The following is a 13589-nucleotide window of genomic DNA, read 5'->3' as shown; positions in this document are numbered from 1 at the left end:
TATATCATTCTGTGTATCTATCAGAGTATATATAAGAATGACTATAAACAAAGAAGCAAACAAAACTATTCACTTTCTACAAAGCATTTTTCTCCTGCAAGAGAGATAAACTAAATTAATCCATGGGAGTAGTACTAAGCAGAAAGATGACTGATGTAAAAGGAACAGAAGGTGGCCTGTAGAAAAACTGATTTGATGGCAGCAAGGAAGGATCCAGGAAATGCTTTGGCAGCTATACTATTTATTGCTGTATCAGCAGCACCTCTTAAGCATTTTTTCTCCAGAGCCTGCCCTAATCTTCATCCTATATCATTCTGTGTATCTATCAGAGTATATATAAGAATGACTATAAACAAAGAAGCAAACAAAACTATTCACTTTCTACAAAGCATTTTTCTCCTGCAAGAGAGATAAACTAAATTAATCCATGGGAGTAGTACTAAGCAGAAAGATGACTGATGTAAAAGGAACAGAAGGTGGCCTGTAGAAAAACTGATTTGATGGCAGCAAGGAAGGATCCAGGAAATGCTTTGGCAGCTATACTATTTATTGCTGTATCAGCAGCACCTCTTAAGCATTTTTTCTCCAGAGCCTGCCCTAATCTTCATCCTAATAGCAATGAAAGTTGCGCTTAAGTAAAGAACAAGCACCTGGTTGGATGTGCGAACAAAAAAGGGCAGTGGCACAGGGGTCTCAGATGAACTGGGACATAGCTCTTCAGACATATCAGCGATGCTATCCCGGAAACCACCACCTGAGAGAGAAAAGAAGCAGCAAGTAATTTTAATAACTTTGCTTTACCACCACAAGCTATTTCTACTCTCAAGTACATCTTCAGATGAATTTCAAGCCTTCCTGTTCTTCCCTAACAAACTAGAGCACTAGCCTCCAGCCTGTTTCTGATGTCTGATAAACAAGCCACAGCCCAAATGTTCATGGTTCATTTTTGCAACAAGTGGATGTCATCAGAAGAAGGAGTAAATATTCTCATCATCCACAGTAATCCAGGGTTCCTTGCAGAACCTTAGCCTATCATGACATCCAAAACCACACAAAGATCAACGTTTGAAACTATGGTTTGCCTTACCCTGATCAATGATGCCCTCAGCGATGAATTTACATTCCCACCACTGGTCATAACGCAGTGGCCACCTGAGATGAAAGAAAAATGAGCTCTTGGAGCTATCTCAATAAACCAGAAGCAAACATTGCACTTTTGATGAAGTTGTTCATTCCAAGAGCAAAAGAGGCATACTTCTGCTTGAGTCAAAGTCTATTAAGTTCCTTGAATGTTTGTATGTGGTGGATTTTGTGTGGTGGAAAGGGCAGAGAGGAAGTACAAATGGCTCCTAAGACAAATTATGAAAGCACTAACCTATAATCCAATGGCTTTTCATACTTGTCTGAAGGTTTCAGGCCCTCATATACCTAGAGTAGGAGACATACAAGACAGGCTTTAAAAGAAAAGGAAAAGAATCCTAGGCTTTGGTTCTTAAAGAAAACACAGCAGTAGTATGTGTCCCTCCTCTTCCCACTCCAATGACTCTATGCTGCTGTTACATTTTTACAAGACTGGAGGCTGTATGATAGACACTGAAAGAGTACAATAGATTCTTCTGCAGATACTAGCAAGCATCCTGTATGGCTCAGCAAAATATAATAGTTATGGACCATTCACACAAACATTGGACTTACTTTAGAGCACCTGCAGCCCCACAGCCATTCTAAGCCTGTTGGAGAGTGGAAGGAGATAGGAGAAATGTCTGGCTGTGTCCCTGTAGTCAGACACAAAATTATTCCATCATCTGTTGAAATCCATTGGGCTACTCCTGTAGTCTAGCAGATGGCTTAACCATTTCAAGTCAGGCAACAGGGACACAGACACTTCTCTGTCTCCCCCCACCTCCAACACCACCAAGTGTGGAATGACCATTGCTATGGAGTAAGGAAGCGAATGCCAACCTCCACATCAACCAAAAAAGGACATAAGAGTATGACCCTTGTGTCCATAGTACTGGTACCTGTGGTTTCACTGACCCGCAATTCAGTTTTGCTGCCACTGCCACCCACTAAAATCATGCAAGGTGGCAAGGGAGGGGAGCAGCGCCACCACCCAGCTACTCCTTCCTTCAGCACCCCTCCATCCTTGCTGGCTATGGGACAAGGAGGACAGGGGACTGTCCCCTTCCGGTTACCACTCCCCACTTTGCATAGCAGCCAGCTGGCCACCAGCATCTATCTCAGCCGTTCACAGCTTGCTGGCACCTCTGGTTTGTGCTGCTTGGCCAAGGAAGGAGACAGACACTCCTTCCTGTGTCAAAAAATGTGCAGGGGGCCCAGCTGCTCATACCCGTGTGCCACCCATGGTGGTAGAACGAAAGGAAGGCAGGCCAGCCAGCTGGCCACTCAATTGCTGTTCCCAGGTTACTGGATGCAAAGGGACAGCAACTGAGCTGTCAGCTGGCCCAATGGCTGGCAGGCTGACCTTCCTTCCCTCGCTTCCATCCTCCCTCCCAGTGGGGCCTGGCTACCCTGCCCCCCCATGCCCCTCTCCATCCTTGCTAGTCACTGGCCACACCCTCAAATTTGGTGTCCACCCTGGCTCCAGTTATACACCAAAAATGCTGGATTTAATCCTGTGTTGTAAAACCAATCAGTCCAGAAACATTTACAGTTAGTGAGTGAGGGAGCTGGCCTTACCTGGGTGAACACAGTGTTTTTGCAGGTGGGATCAAGTGTTGGATTGTCACGATGCTCCATGGCCAGCCGTCGGTTGATGTAAAGCCGTGGCATGAAGTTGGGCTTGCTAGTCTCAGAGTCCTTGAGACACTGGGTGATTAGCATTGTGCGTCGCTTAGACAACAACAGGAACTGCTTTATGTGCTGTTGGGGATACAGTTGGATTGGATAACAATATTCCAATAGTCAACACAATTCTTTTCCTCAACTAATATAGTTCCACTGTTGATATTACCCCAAATTATTCAGTTCACCTACCTGGGAAGTATCATCTCTTCAGACGCCAAGATTGATAAAGAGATCGATTGCAGATTAGCAAAGGCATATAGTGCATTCGGAAGGCTTCGCAAAAGAGTCTGGAGTAACAAACACTTGAGGCGAAGCACAAAAATCAGTGCGTATATAGTCTATTCTCCTTTATGGGTTTGTAACATGGGTCACCTATCGCCAACACCTACGACTCCTCAAATGCTTTCATCAGCGCTGTTTACACAGTTCTAAATATATACTGGAGTGACTATGTGACGAATGTTGCTGTCCTTGAGCAAGCAGGGATCACCAACATTGAGGCCATGCTACTGAGAACGCAACTGCGCTGGGCGGGACACATTTCTAGGATGGAGGACCATCGCCTCCCAAAAATAATACTCTATGGTGAACTCACCATGGGTCAGTGTAAGAGGGGCACCACAAAGAAGAGATACAAGGACTCCCTGAAACAACATCTCAGGCTTGGCCAAATCGATCACCAACAATGGTCCGCCCTGGCCTTGCATCGGGAGGCATGGAGATGCACTATCCACGATGCTGCAGCCTTTTTCAAAAACTCATGCCGAACAAGTCTCGAAGAGAAACGACAACGCAGAAAGAACCACAACTTGGAAACATTACCCAAGGAGACATTTTTGCTGTGCTTTCTGTAACCGGACTTGTTTATCTCAGATTAGCCTTTTTAATCATCAACGCGCTTGTAGAAAGCATGGGATGAGTCCTTCCTGAATCTTCGTTTGTGAAGAAAAGCCAGAGAAAAATTCTAGTACCACAGCTTAACATGCTCCTTTTTCATGAATCAATCTAATGTAGGGGAATGCATGTCCTATGTGGAAAGCTACTTATATTTCCAACCCAAATTATTGAAATCTATGCACCCTTCAATTAAAAAAAAATACAGGTTTTCACATTAATTTCAATTTAGATTTAAGTAGACAATTAGCTATTGTAGACAACCAATTTTGGATGGTACAAAATAAACTAAAAATCACCCTTGCTTGAGATAAAAAGCTTTGAATGTGTGTGGAGAATCCCGTTAAAGATCATGAGAGAAAGACTTTCATTCTTTAGAAAGGTGTGTATTAGAACACAATGTCTGGGTTGATACTGTGTTCATGCACACATCTTTGGATATATCAAATAGGTGGAGGTACCAAATAGAGTTCTGGGTTCTAATCCCTCCTGGGACCTTTGTGTATAGTCTCTAATATATCTTTTTAATCAGTGGTCCACAAACTGTGCCCTTTAAGAGATTTTGGACTTCATCTCCCAGAAGCCTCAGTAATGTTGGCCAATAGTCTGGGATTCTGGGAGCTGAAGTCCAAAATACCTTAAAGAGCAGTTTGGGGACCACTGTCTTAAATAAAGCTGGGGAGCCACTGGCAATAATCTCCTTTTTGGTGAAAAGGGAAAGGGTCAAGATATGTGAACTGATTATTACTTCTGCATCCCAGCCGAGAAGAAATTCCCAGGTTATGCAGATGAAGTATTATTGTAACATTCTCCCTATTTTCACACTGACTAGTGAGGGCACTAGTGTGAGCCTACAGTAGTAATAGGTGCCCACAGAAAGTAGTCTATGGTATTCTTTCACCTCAAGACAGAAAATTCATGTCTAACATAGGCCATTTTGAATTAAAATAAGGTAAGACCTCTATTTAAATCTGTCAGTCTACAGGTCGCTGTTCCCACAAGCCTTCTACATCTACAGGAAGCAGGACAGCAAAGTTAGCCTAGTTTATAGCCCAGTCAGGCTTAAGACAGAGACAGAAGCTTTTGTTTATTGAGTCTGTTTGCTTTTTCTAAGTCAAACAGACCTCCTATGCAGAGCTGCTCATCATGAAACAAGCTTCTGTATAATTTGCCCAAGTAAGACAACACAGAAACTGTAGTATTAAAAAGATCCTAGCCTTACCTTGAGTTTACTGAAGGTGCCTAGTGTATAGTCCCAGGCAGGAACAAGGTGATGAAGAACACTGTCTAAGATCTTGATAAACCTGCCAAAATCAAAATACACAGCAAGGGAAAAATAGAAGGAAAAAATGGAATTCAGTAGGTTTTAGCAACTAGAGCACTTCCTGTCACAACATACATTCATTTGAATGAGCACACACATACGCCCACTCCCTCAAACACCACTAAGACTTATTTATTGATGCATTTTTTGGTCTTATTCAACAATAACATATTCTCTGGGTATTTTACGGTCAAAGAAAAGCAATTAGCTGAAAAGTTAAAAAAACCATAAAATGCGAAATATAAAATGTAAAGACAAGAAAAAAAAAAACAGCAACAAAAATAGAACAAATGTAACAAACACATAGCAGCATCAAAAGTTTCAGATCAGAGTGAATCTCGCCATTTATTTGTGAATGATAATGCTCAATGATTTACTGATATAAAAATTCCAGAAAGTAGTGTTTCAGCACAGGTCTCAAAAAGATGAAGAATCATAGAAACTTAGAGCTGGAAGGGACCACAACAGCCACCTAGTACAAGCATCTGTCATGCAGAAATACAAAACTAAAGCATTCCTGAAAGATGCCCATCCAGCCTCTGTTTAAAGACCCTAAAGATGGAGAATCTACCATGCACTGAGACAATCTTTTATGGTAAAGATGTCCTTCCTAATGTTTAGGCAGAATCTCTTTTCTTGTAATTTGGATCTGTTGGTTCATGTTCTAGTCTCTGGAGCAGCAGAAACTCATATAGAAAATGGAACAACCTGGCGCCATCTTCTCCACAACATTCTTCAGATATTAAAGATAGCTATTGTGTCATCTCTCTCAATCTTCTCTTCTCCAGGCTAAATCAGCTTTGTAAGTTCCACATCAGGCTTGGTTTCCAGACCAAGCATGCAGGCTGATCCAGTTATAGAATGAGATTCAAGTGATGGAGGTCTTGATGCATTCTCCCTTTTTTGTTAGGTCCATTTGGCAACACTGTACACAAACAAATCTGTTATCCCTATAGCTGTAGAAGGATTGCTTATTACATCTTCTATTTGTCATTCTTCATTACAATGAGATACTTACTTGGCATTCCTTACTAACATTCCCTACTCCATACCTCTGGATTATGACAGCACGTCGGTAGAGCATGTCAGGGTCTCTCCCCTCCAGACGAGGATATCTCACTAGGTTGGCTGGCTGAAACATATCTGCGTTCAGTCCCAATTCCCGTTGCCGTGAAGACTTGATCTTTATGCCCCGGAGCCGGACATCAATCCCATCATCTGCACAAAAAGGAAGGATAACACAGCTCAGGAAACTCATAATAGGAAACACATAAAGGGAAAAGAATCATGAAAATAATAATGAGAAAAGCCAGGTTCTCTCTGCAAATGATCTGTTTTTGTTAAAAATTGAGTGTGTGTAAGTTTCACATCAGGGTTAGTTCATCCATTGCCACAAGAACAGGGTTCCATGGCAGCTTAAAGACTATCAAACACTGCATTGTAATCTTTCATGGACTTTGTTTCATCTTTGCTGTCTTCCCTAAAGAAGGTAATCATAAAAGGTGTTCCACAGCACAGAAAGTACCAGGGCAGATGCCAAGCAGCTATCTGGTTAGAACATCTAATTGCACTCTGGCCCTAGCAGGCCCCCTACCAGAGCTATTTGTGTGTGTATGTGCACATATGGATCAACATACCAAGTCCTTGTGCTTGTAACTTGCCAGTTGGTCTGGTGTAAAGCTCTCTACTTGAAGATACCTTGCTGACTGTGCTACCATGCAGTCAATGCATAATGCTGGTCTTAAAGTAACTGCACTGGCTACTACTTCACTTCTGGTTTGAATTCAAGATGCTGATGATGACATTCAAAACCTTAATTAGCTTCTTAGCTTGGTACCTGAAGAACTGCTTCTCCTTTTATGCCTACATGAGGACTGAGGTCTGCTGGAGGCACTCTCCTGTATCCCACCAGTGGGGGAAATAGGATGAAGATGAATACACAAGAGAGGTTCCATTCTGATATGGTGTCCCACTTGTGGAATGCCTTCACCTTGGAGGCCTGCCTGCCACCAACATTAGTTTCTTTTTGGTGCCAAGTCAAAATGTGTCTTTTTATTAAAGATTTTTTATTAAAGTCTTTGGAGTTACTTTTAGTATTTGGTTTTAAGCTCTTTTTAAGCTCTTTTAAATTGTTTGAATTGTTTAATATCTTTCCATCTTGTTGAAATTATGCACTGATTTTTAAATTAGGAATTATTTATATTGTCTTACCTATTTGCCATCCTTAGTATTCATGATGAAAGGGTGAGATAAAAACCAACAAACATACTGGAGCTTTAAGATCAGAGTAACACTCCCCCCCATCCTCCCAAAGATTAATAAATTCATCCCCATGCTGACCGTCACACACCTCTGCATTCCACAATGCGGATTTCAATGATAGGCAAGTGAGCGGTCATGTCTTCGAGCACACACACATCCCCGATGTAGCTCCTGGGGACACAAAAACATGTTTCTTCTTGCATAGGGCAGACTTACCCCTTCCAATTGACAGCCTTTTCATTGTACATGACTAGAAGCTAGTAAAATATTACACTGAATAGGAGCAAATAGCAGGTGCAAGTTGGAAATCTAAGTTGGAATACAAGTTATGTTATACAAGTGTATGTATTTTCAAGGCTGTTGCAGATGGAGGCATCCAGAACCTTCTTACACAAAGTGAGACATGTGGGATAACAATGTGTCCGCTTTTTTCAGGTTGCAAACTGCAGCTGGAATATGCCCAGGATTGCCCTGCCACCACTAACTGGTGATTGACTGCTGGGCCACCTTAATGTCATCACCTGAGACTCAACATGGGGCAGAAGGGGAAGTCCAGGAGAAGAATATTGACATAGATTTACACTCCACCAGCAATCAAACAGGATCTCAGCCCAGGATTCCAGGAGTTCGTTCCAAACCTTCTTAATAAGTTAAAATGATCCACCAATCCCCCTCTGGTTGATTTCAAGAATGAAACCACTATAATCAAGAAAACAATGGGCTGAGATAGTTGATTCAAAAGCTTGTCTACAGGTATTTCAATATATGTATCTTCCAAAAATATTTTGTACTCAATGGAAGGGTCTGTAGATTATCCCAGACACATGGAAGCCATCAGAAATGTATCCTGAAGGCCTACATAAATATTTATCCATTATTTACATACAAATATTTCCCACTGGTTCCCATGTAGAACACAAGGTTCTAGATCCTTATGTGTTCCACACGTACAGAATTCCCTTGAAAGAATGCTAGAATTACCAAATTTAAGAAATGGTGAAGGATCTTTCAATCAAAAAAGCATTTTGTGGTCCAAAACTAGAGTTAATCAAATATAGAGGTTGCTTTCATGTTAATATTGCAGCATTTTATTGAAGCACCCATAAACAACAAAGCATGTAAGCACTAGCAGGAAAGGGGCACATTCTTAGCAGGATTTCATATTTGGTTTTCAGTGAAATCATATCCCTCCTGTTCTTTCTCTGACTTACTCATCAATGCCCACGTCACTCAGCTTCTTCAGATTATCACCCTCACCACCATATACAGCCACTCTCTTGGGCATGAAATTCTCATCTGTTGTGTCCACTGTCAAGAACAGTTTCCTGGGAAAATAAGAAATTCTGTCAGGACTGGAAGCCCAAACAACAGCAGGAAGAACATAATATTTTAGAACAGTTCTAGGCAAACAAAGCATCCTTTTAGTTGGTAGTTCTAATGGGCTTTTACAAGACACTCAAATGCCTGCCACAGTTATTCACTCACAGTATATTTAATGATAGTGATAGAAAAGGAAAGGCTGTAGCAGCTCACTTGATAATGGTTCCTTTCTTCATATTGAGACGGACCCAGTGCTGTCCCTGAGACCCATCACTCTCCCAGTAGGTGTCGGCATGGTTGTCTGTCAGGCAAGAAACATTGAATTCTTCCTGAAGGAAATACAGCAGCACATTAGAATCAGAAGAGCTGGATTATTACCATTCTCTTCATCCTCCTACCCCCACCCCACCCCACCCCCAAACACTGCAGCAAAATACCTGGCTTTAGAGGCATACTGAACCCTTTTCATTCCTGGTCAGACACTAAAAGTGGAGATAAGAAGATCGGATGCAGGAAAGCAAAAATAAAACAAATCTCCACACTAATTTAAAGATCACTTAGGCGAGTTACAGACCACCCAAAACGGGTGGTCTGCCGCTGCCGCCGGTTGCTACGTCTGGGAACTGCAGAGGCCAAACTGTGCGGTTCCCGGGCACAGCCAGAAAGAAGCACCGAGATAGCACTTCTTTCTGGGCCCTGGAAGTGGCGCCACAAGGCGCTAGTCGCCCACTCATGGTGCCACTTCCGCCGCGTGACATCCAGACGCTATGCGTCTGCGACGTCAAAATGGCGGCCCCCTTGTATGGACTCGGTCCGTACTAGGGTTGAGGGGCATCAGGAAGTGACGCCCCTTCTCAACCCTAACACGCCCCTTCCTAACCCTAGCACGCCCCTTCGGCACGTCTGTAACGCGCCTTAGTTTAGCATCTGTCTAATTCAGGGGTAGTCAATCTGCAGCTCTTGGGCTCACTTCAAAAGCCCTCTCTGCAAATTATTAGCTCAGGACTTTAGCAGAATGATCTAAAAGGAGCCCACTAGGTGAGGAGTGGGGAAATGGGAGAGGAAGAGGTAGAACAGAAAAAGAAAAGGATTATGCTTGTCTACTTTGGGTTCTGGCCCTGTCTACTACCAGTTTCTTCTCCTGTCCACAACACACTACCACCAAGAGAACTTAGCTCTTGAAATAGAAAACCCTGTTCTAATAGTTTATTAAATAGTAGCATGCTCTGACAAAGGAACTCCTTTTTACAAAGTCATTTTACACCCACCAAACCCAAATTTTCTTCCTCATCCTCTGTCTATTTAGAAGATTTTTTAAATATTTTATTTTAATGGCATTTGGAGGATGGAGAAGGAAGGCTGAAGAAACATAGACTTTCTGTGTTGGAGTGTAGCAAGATGTTTGCAGTAAACAATGTAATAAAGCTTGAGTTGGGAAAGAATATAATTCTACTGTAATTGATCCTACTACAGTTGTATGTGCCTGTCTATAACAGGTTAGGTAAACAGCAGTGGCCTCCAGAATCCCTTAGTAAGCATACATGAACAGCAAAACAGAGGGCAAAAGGGAGAGGAGACAAGCCTGTCTCACCAGCTACCTCCCAGCATGTTAAAAGAGCATAGATCTATATGTCTGAGAACCCAAAATGGAAATCATAAAAGTGGAGGCTGGTGAAAGAAAAAGTAATCCCTAGATGCATACATGCCTTCAAGTGGTCTTTAGAAAGTTCAAAATGTTTTTTAAAAATTTATTTATGCAAGGCTTATGTAACCAGGATGTTTAATTTCATATGTGGTTATTGTTAGTTCTGAAGAAAGCATTTGCTGAAACATATTCAACTAATCTTTGTTGTCAGGTAGCCAAAACCTTAACCCTATTCTTTCCAAGTTACTTCTGCCTCTGGTACCAAGTTTTCTATTAAAGTAGTAATGCCCAGGAACTATCTGCTTCATTAAATGTAGTTCTAATAAGGTATTACAAACATAACAGGATGCTGCCTCCATGATTCCAAACAAAGGCTGCTGCCACACTGCAGAATGAATGCACAATACTTTAACTGTCATGACTCCATCCTATGGAATCCTGGGATTTGTCATTTCTTTTGGACCAGAGCTTTCTGACAAAGAAGTCTGAACAGCTCACCAAACTACAAATCCCAGTATTCCACAGGACGAACCCATGACAGATAAATGGTGTCAAACTGCATTGATTCTCTAGTGCAGATGCAACCAGTCTTCAAATTTGAGAGGCTGGGACATCCAGCTACACCTTCCTATTCTCTCTGAAGGTGACGCACCACATCCACTCCCCTCAAGACTTTGTCAATCTGAACCCTGTCCACTCAGCACAGGAGAGGCAATTTCCTTCTCTAAAAAAGAAGATAGAAGTGACATTGGGCACAGTACCCCATAATAGTATCCCATAACTGACCAAAAACATTACCTTCTATCGAAATTTTAACTGAGGATGAAGACAAGTAAGCACAATCTCTGTGCTTTAATCACGAGCCATGAGACTGCAAATTAACTATATTTGTAAGTCCTTGCTTACTAGTGAAATATGACCTAGTGGTTACAATTCTGAGATAATGGGGCAGTTAACTTGAGAGACAGGTCCCTGAACAAAAGAGGACAGCCCACTTAAGCACCATACCATATAGGACGAGACGTCAATACTGTCCACATATTGCTTGACGCTGCCCAGATTCTCATCCTCCTTTCCAATGTGGTCATAAAGGAAATGCACTAGGTCCTCATCGCATTCATAGCTCCACGTAGGGGGCACAAACCTAACATGCCAAACAATTAGGATTAATAGTAAAGAATGACAATCAAGGGGTCAGGTTACAGAAACTGTCATCTAGTTATCCTTCCACCTCCAGTGATACTCTTAACTCCAGAAAAGCATACATACCCTCCAAAATAATATTTTCACCCCTTTCTTCTACAAAAGCTCTACACCCAATGGAATTAAGCCCCCAGGCAAATAAAACCTGACCAGTATTGGATAGTATGCAAACACGTATAAGTGTGCTCAATGCTGCAGACAAACCCTCCCTTCTCCAACAAAGAACACTGGCTACCCTAAACTAGCCATCCTTCCTTATTCCCACAGTGGAAATTACCGGAGTCTCTCTACTGCTGCTACATCTGGCTCCATGATTTTTGGCTTTGCCCCAAGACGCAAGGAATATGTTAAATCCACAACCTGCTCCCACCTGGAATGAAAGAAGGATAGTATTAACAATAAGCTTAAATTCCTGTTTAGATAAACAGGAATTGGGGGGGGGGGGCAGAGTTCTAATTGCAAAATTCACTGATCAAATAAGGAAAAATTATATGAGAATATATTAAAGGGCTAATATGTAACAATTTGTTTAAGACCAAAGGGGATCATATTTACACCGTCATAATTATTGTTGCTGTTATTCCAACAAACAAACAAACAAACTTAAATATACTAAGCAGAACAAGGAATGAATTGCACTTTTTACAAGGTATGAATTACTGATTAGAGTTGAGCCTGTGTGTACATGTACATTCAACTGCACTTGTGGACTATAAACATTTTCATACACATCTATGAAAACCAAACCTCTTTACGGCAATTTTGGAAGTGAAGGCTGTGAACAGGAGGGAGTGTTTGAAATGTAAAAGCATTACACCTTGATCTCTAAAGAGACTCAAGAGTGATGGTGATACTTCCTATCTTCACTCTGAACTGGCTTCATGTTTTCACCATACAATTATATTTGACTGCCTACATGGTACTGTGTTGCCACACTGCTTGCACGATCCTAAACTGACTTCATGTAATTTGGAAGAGATCTGTTGTGTCCAAAATAAGACAACTAAGAGAAGCGAGTAGGTATGAGTGAACAGAAAGTAAAAAGGATGTGACCAAAAGGATGTGTGTTCTTTAGGAAACATCTCTGTTTAAAAACCTTTGAATCATCTCCATTTGTGTCAAATATTCCTCTTTATGAACTTACTCATATGTTGTAACTTTAACACTGATTGCAAAAAATGCAGTTGGGAATCAAACTCTGAGAGCAAGAAATATGTAATGAGCAAAGGCAAAATGCTCTTTGTTGATATATTACTGTAAAATAATTTGAAGCTACTAATTACGTTATAACAAGAGCATATTGCTTGTCTTTTATGCAAGTCACAGATTCATGGACCATGTCAAATGTTCACTTACACCTTCACACCCATAGTAGTCCCAATTGTCCTTTCAAAAGCCACCCAAAGGCTTGAGTTCTTATACCTGATCACAGGTTTGTAGTCCATCCCAAAAAGTTGCTGCTGCCTCTGAATTCTCTCCATAGATTCTACTGGCACCAGCCTGTCTCCGCCATCCGCATGTTTACACATAAGTATCCAGCCTTCCTCCAGATCATAGCCAGTTTTATATTCTTCAAGCTGTTCCTACAAGGAAAGAATACAAATGGGGTACCAGCATGAAGCCTGTGCGCTGTAGAAAAATCACTCTTGGGAATACAACAGAATAACTTTAGGCCCAGGATACCTAAAGGACCGCCTCTCCCCGTACATTCCGCCTCGCACCCTCAGAACGTCTGGGCAGCAGCTACTGGAGGTGCCTGGGGCTAGGTTAGTCTCCACGACTCGGAGGACCTATTCCATAGCTGCCCCAGCCCTTTGGAACGCGCTGCCCACCGAGCTCCGCTCGTCCTCTACCCTGGCCCAATTTAGGAAGGATCTCAAAACCTTCCTATTCCAGCAGGCATTCCCCGAATAAATATCCTGTGGGCCTCCCTCCTCTTCCGTGGCCAAGAGGCTGGGCTATGGGGCATTTTACTGCTGTTTTGTTTTAGCTGTGTTTTTAACTCTGTATGTTTTAATATGTTGTGAGCCGCCCTGATCGGAGGAAGGGCGGCATATAAATAAAACTTTTATTTATTATTATTTATTTATATTTGGTCAGATAGAAATGTAATCCAAAGAGCCAACATGGTAT

General features: G+C 41.9%; 2 protein-coding genes across 2 annotated transcripts in view; one reads left to right on the top strand and one right to left on the bottom strand.

Moving 5' to 3' along the window:
• Positions 1-13589, top strand: part of EIF2B3 (eukaryotic translation initiation factor 2B subunit gamma) — a 601892-nt gene that overhangs the window by 253366 nt on the left and 334937 nt on the right. The gene's annotated exons all lie outside the window — the stretch shown is intronic.
• Positions 1-13589, bottom strand: part of HECTD3 (HECT domain E3 ubiquitin protein ligase 3) — a 26313-nt gene that overhangs the window by 6577 nt on the left and 6147 nt on the right. Inside the window, exons 2-13 of the mRNA XM_042462827.1 lie at positions 12879-13039; positions 11734-11826; positions 11262-11397; positions 8822-8937; positions 8500-8613; positions 7377-7459; positions 6079-6244; positions 4925-5006; positions 2701-2883; positions 1376-1428; positions 1088-1152; positions 651-754 (exon numbers count right to left, since the gene is read on the bottom strand). Coding sequence (XP_042318761.1) covers positions 651-754; positions 1088-1152; positions 1376-1428; positions 2701-2883; positions 4925-5006; positions 6079-6244; positions 7377-7459; positions 8500-8613; positions 8822-8937; positions 11262-11397; positions 11734-11826; positions 12879-13039 — 1356 coding nt within the window. The remainder of the gene's footprint in view (positions 1-650; positions 755-1087; positions 1153-1375; positions 1429-2700; positions 2884-4924; positions 5007-6078; positions 6245-7376; positions 7460-8499; positions 8614-8821; positions 8938-11261; positions 11398-11733; positions 11827-12878; positions 13040-13589) is intronic.

The sequence above is a fragment of the Sceloporus undulatus genome, chromosome 4, assembly GCF_019175285.1.
Source record: "Sceloporus undulatus isolate JIND9_A2432 ecotype Alabama chromosome 4, SceUnd_v1.1, whole genome shotgun sequence".
Taxonomy (NCBI): domain Eukaryota; kingdom Metazoa; phylum Chordata; class Lepidosauria; order Squamata; family Phrynosomatidae; genus Sceloporus; species Sceloporus undulatus.
This window is presented reverse-complemented; position numbering and strand designations above follow the sequence as displayed.